Source organism: Buceros rhinoceros, unplaced genomic scaffold (genome assembly GCF_000710305.1).
Source record: "Buceros rhinoceros silvestris isolate BGI_N320 unplaced genomic scaffold, ASM71030v1 scaffold15903, whole genome shotgun sequence".
NCBI lineage: Eukaryota > Metazoa > Chordata > Aves > Bucerotiformes > Bucerotidae > Buceros > Buceros rhinoceros.
Genome location: NW_010404337.1, coordinates 7,160 through 12,777, shown reverse-complemented (window position 1 = coordinate 12,777; position 5,618 = coordinate 7,160). Strand labels below are relative to the sequence as shown.

General features: G+C 38.6%; 1 protein-coding gene across 1 annotated transcript in view; it reads left to right on the top strand.

Annotated features, from left to right (window-relative positions):
- Positions 1–1,114: 1,114 nt before the first annotated feature.
- Positions 1,115–5,618, top strand: part of LOC104491014 (protein zyg-11 homolog B) — a gene marked incomplete at both ends in the record, with an annotated part of 11,021 nt that continues 6,517 nt past the window's right edge. The window contains 2 exons of the mRNA XM_010133369.1: positions 1,115–1,280; positions 3,625–4,379. Coding sequence (XP_010131671.1) covers positions 1,115–1,280; positions 3,625–4,379 — 921 coding nt within the window. The remainder of the gene's footprint in view (positions 1,281–3,624; positions 4,380–5,618) is intronic.

Below are 5,618 nucleotides of genomic sequence, written 5' to 3'. Positions count from 1 at the left end.
AGAAGACTTACTTCTGTCATTTTCTTTGTATTTCTCTATATAAGCTTTTGTCTATTTCTGTACTTCTGTGGTGAGCATATTGGGCAAAGGAAGCAACAGAAGAGAAGCTAAATGAGCTAGGAAAGAAAGGCAAAATTATCCAGAACTTTCAGTATAAGAGGCAAGCTACACTTTTTCCTACAGATGAGATGTGGCAACATTTGATGCTGTTATTTTCGAAGTTGTCTGGGGGAGTGTGTACCAGTCACTCGGCCTTCTTTTGTGTAATGCTGGGGATGATTCACAGTGCTGCGAGTCATTCTTTGTGTTGATTAATTTGTGTGACTGAAAACAGTGGGCTATTATTAGACATGGAATAAAAAAACCTTTGAGATTTTTGTACATTGATGTACAGTCTCAAACACTGAAGAAAAAGTTCAAGTTTATATTCTGCTTGTCCTTTGTGCCCAGGGTTCTTCTACAGATGATTTCTAGGTGCTTAGCGTAAAAAGGAGGAAATTGGTATCTAGAATGAGAAGGAATGCTGTGATAGTTGTTTCTTTATTGCTGCACAAAATTTGGAATTAAAATAGTTCTTCTTGACTTGCCTTTTTTGATCCGCCTTTCTCAGTATCAAAAATTTTTTCTAACAACATATTAAACTTGCCTGCATTTCTAGTGTGAGTTGGTAGTAGATTTCTAATATGGGTTGACTCAAATGAAAGATTGAAAGGAATGGTTTAAATCAAGAAGCAGAATTTGATTTAAAATCTTCTTTCAGTCTGTCTTGATTAATTCCCAGTAGAGTTTATAAATTCAAATGATCTTATCAGCGGCAACTTATCTTCCTCTGTGAGCGCAAGCAGGGCTGGAGCACAGCAGACCAGACTGGATGTGGTTCTGGAGTGACTGGGGAACAAGGCTGCCCATCAGTTTGGGCAGTTGTTTACTGTGTGACCTGACTTTGTGGGGCTCTGAGGGAAACGTCTCATTTTGCAATATTTGTCTGTTCCAATGAGAATCAGACTAACAAAGAATGATTTGCCTAAATACAACATTGTAGAGTAATGTGAGGTTGAGAGGGAGAAAATGATTTGACTAAATCTCCTTTGTTTCATTGTTTTGCATTTGACAGGAGGAAGCTTCTCCTTATTCTTTACTCGATATTTGTTTGAATTTCCTGACCACCAACTTAGAGAAGTTCTGCACAGAAAGGCAAGATGGAACACTATGCTTGCAGGAGCCAGGGATGTTTCCTCAAGAAGTGGCCGATCGGTTGCTGCAGACAATGGCATTTCACGGTAAAAACAATTATTTGTGGGTCATCAGTGAAAATGTTTTACTGGAATGTGACACTGCATTCTGGTGTATTTTCTAGTAGAATCCGCAGTTGCAGCTGTTAAAAACTGCGATCCTTAATTCCTTAATAGAGAGTTTCTGTTGTTTTCACTTTTTCGCAGTTTCAGCTGAATGTTGCATAGGAAGTCCTTTGTCTTAGGTTTATGATTTTAATTTAACTTTCCTCTGAGTGAACATTCTTTAATACATCTCCTTTCAATCACTTAAAAAAACCTTATTTGATTCTACTACTTCTAGCAGTATGCAAATATTTCAATATCTCTCACAGAGCAATTAACAGAGTTTTCTTTACTGTGTGTCCTTATGATTAAAATAGTTTATCATGTCTTTTAGTACTTTTGTTGAAGTGGAATTAAGTGCTCAAAAGGAGTTTCAAGAGTAATGCAAATACCTGTGAAAACCACATTGTGGTGTTCTTACATGTTACCTACTGGCCTGTCGTGTTCTCTGTCAGCACATCTTTGAGGAGTGGGCTGCCCTCTCCTTTGCTCGCTTTGAGTGTGACAAAGGAAATTGTTGTGTCAATAGAATCTTCTTGGCATGAAGAGAGTGAATGTATAGATTACCCTAGAGAAAAGGCAGGAGGCCCATTCCTGGACATCCTGGGAACTTATATTAAGAGATGAGACAGAACACTAGAAAAATTGCTGTAAACAGACCAAGTGCCCTATCCTATAGGAGCAGATCTGATTGGCTCTTATTCTGCAAATACTGGTGTTCTAGTTTCCTCAAGTTGTTCTAGTGAGATATAACAGAAGAGATGGTCCTGAAAAAAAGAAAACTCAAAAAAACTTTGAATCTTCAAAATAAATTACTTTCTGCTAAGTAATCATTTGGAGTAGTTCCACAAAATCATCTTCAAGGAAACTGAATTACCGGAAAGTTACTACCAGGGCTAGTAGTGATGAAGGCAGTTCCAGACACTGAAACTTTCACAAACACTGTGCCAGAGTGCAGAGTGAAAAAAACCCCATGTGCCAGATAAACAGGGTGTGGTAAGGCAGGCCAGTGAGAGAGCCTTAAATGGCAAGATAAGCAAAAATTAAGATGTAATTTAGCAACATGTTAACCAAATTACAATTATTTATCACATTTAATTTCTCTGCTGGGTACCATTTGTTTCACCTCATTTTTCCTGTTTCTGCAAGAAAATGCCTTGACCACTTGGTCAGAAATGTCTAAACCATTTGCTCTGCAAATCTTAATATTAATTTGACTTTGTCACTGAGGGCATTACTAGCTCATGACTTGAATCCGGGCTGTAGTGGCAATATTTTTATTCAAATATATTGCATTTTCAGGTTTTTTTTCTATGTTCAGTATGCTTGAAGATAGGGGATAAAACCCAGGGGTGTTGACTTTTGTAACCCTCTAGAGCGAAACCAGGGTGTGTTCTTCCTACTCCTTTAGCGTGCATGCTGGTGGAACCACACCCTTCTCCTATGGCTTTCTATGGAGCAGTAGTCCTTCTCTTGACAAGATACAAATAAGGAATCTTGGTGTTTTCAGTGCATTTGAGATAATCTTGTGCATGTGTTGCAGCACCTGGCAACATCCCAGCTGAAACACGTAAAGACTACTTATGCAGTCTACTTGCTACAAAGTAAAAAAGATAATAATCCCAAATGAGATTGCTGCATTTCCTTTTTTCTTTGCTGTCTTTCTTCCCTTCCCACCCTTTCCTTGTCCTCCTCTTTCACCTCTTTGAATCACTTATGTTTCTTTCTCACATTCAGCTTGTTTCTGAGCAACACTCCTACCTTCTTCATGAGGGATATATACAAGAAGCGAATTAGCTTATTTTAGTGTATTGATCCTACTTATGAATTCAATCAAATGATAAATTATTCAATTGAGTTAAAGCAGGATGAGACCTGGTCATTGGTTGCTGGTGCTATCTTGAGGTTAATGGAACTGTGACCAGGTAAGAATAGCTTTCAGAAATTTTGAAATTCTGCTTTTAGCACGTTTTGATGCAAAAATCCAGAAACTGCAGGCAGCAGTCTGATTGCATGTTCCATATGCTGAATGAAACAGGTTATACGTGTATATGCTACATCTTAATTTATGTGTCCTATTCTGAAACCTGGGATTTTTCAGAAGTGAGATTGTAATCTTAAAAGTGAAATCTCAAATATAAAACTTTGGAATCAGTGGCATAATGATCCAAGACAAAACACTTCGCAACTAATTTTCCTTGTTAACACTTTCTTACCCCTTGGGTTCTTAAAATCAAAGTAACGTTCTGTAACATGGGAGCCAAATGCCGATGTTGTTTTCCAACAGGGCTTCTGAACGATCTAACTGTGGGCATCTTCCGAGGCAACCAGATGCGTTTGAAACGAGCTTGTATCCGGAAAGCAAAGATCTCTGCTGTGGCTTTCCGGAAAGCATTCTGCCATCACAAGTTGGTAGAACTTGATGCTACGGGGGTGAACGCAGATATAACCATCACAGACATTATAAGTGGACTTGGCAGCAATAAATGGATCCAACAAAATCTGCAATGCCTAGTGCTGAACTCACTAACTCTTTCTTTGGAAGACCCGTATGAGAGGTGCTTCAGTCAGTTGTCTGGGCTTCGTGCTTTGAGTATTACCAATGTTCTGTTCTACAACGAGGACTTGGCAGATGTTGCTTCACTTCCAAGATTAGAAAGTCTGGATATATCAAACACCTCTGTCACTGACATAACAGCACTCCTCACCTGCAAAGACCGACTCAAGTCTTTGACCATGCATCACCTGAAATGCTTGAAAATGACCACAACTCAGATTCTGGATGTTATAAGAGAACTAAAATACCTGAATCACCTTGATATTTCAGATGACAAACAGTTCACATCAGACATAGCACTTCGCTTACTGGAACAGAAAGATATCTTGCCTAACCTTGTGTCTTTGGACATTTCTGGAAGAAAACATGTTACGGATAAAGCTGTGGAAGCATTTATTCAGCAACGGCCCACAATGCAGTTTGTAGGGCTGCTAGCTACTGACGCCGGCTATTCAGAATTCCTAACAGGAGAAGGAAACCTAAAGGTTAAGTGGGGGAATTAATTTCACTGAAAAATTACAGTGTGCAGGAATGTAGAACTAATCATTTGTAACAAATGTATGTGGGAGTTTCAGAAGGATTCTGTAGGTTCATTTTTTTTTAACTGACTTTATGTCAAATTCCTACTTAATTTGGGATCAGAAAATGCTAAATTTGCCTAATACGACTGTAAGAAACATCTATTTTCTGTGTGTTTTCAGTGAGTCTCAGATCCTGATTTAACATATCGGATCTAAAAGAGCTGAGCTTTGTCTGGTTTGAAGTCCTTTGGTGAAGCAATGTTCTCTGGTTTCCAACACAGTATCTAGCATAAGGCAGCAATGTGTGAGAGGTGGGGTACAATCTGCATAAGCTTTGAGCAGTTCATGACTAACACAGCAGATACAATAAAATTTAGTAACAGCTGCTGTTGTGCTCCATTGCCACTTCTGTTTCTTATTACAATATTTCTACTCGCTTTAAGAGGCCTCTTAGTGATGAACATGTAAAAATCAATTACTTAGATTGAAAACCTTCCCCTTCTTGAACAAATCTTAAATTACTTAACCCTTTAGGATGCGATGATGATTGCTGAAGTGAAGGTGTTCCCTGTTCTGTAGAATATGCATTTACTGGAGAATGAGCCTATTCTGTCCCTGCTCTGAAGGGGTCAGAATTAAAGAAGAAGAGATCTTTTAGACATGACGGTGTCAGTGGTATATCATCTTGTACTGTGAGTTTTGTTTTCTGCTCTGCCATGAGGGTGATGGAAACTGCAGAGGGAATGAGGAAGAGTTTGCATAGTATGTCCGTAGTTTAGTCTGTCTCCCATGCAAGAGGAGTTTTGCACTTCAGTTTTAAAATTCAGCATGCTTTCCTTACAGGCAAGGGAGGTAACACAGCCACACAATTTTATGATATTTTTTTTTCCTCCTGGATCTTTTGACAGTTGTTAATGGCTGAGTCTCTTGAGTATTTAGTTGTCACAGCTGATAGCGATGTGTATGAATGTCGAAATGTATTGTTGGAGGAAGTAAGTTTCCATTTGGTGTGATGATGTATGTCATCAGGACATTATATTTTGTGTTTGGTATGAAATAATTCAATATAATCTTGCTATTCAGAATACATGCTTCATACAGGTAGCTGTGCTATGAAAAGACAGGAAGGAAGGTTCTAGTAATGTGAAAATCATGATACATGTAGCAGTGTAGTTAGCAAAAAGCAGTTTGCATTTCTTTCCC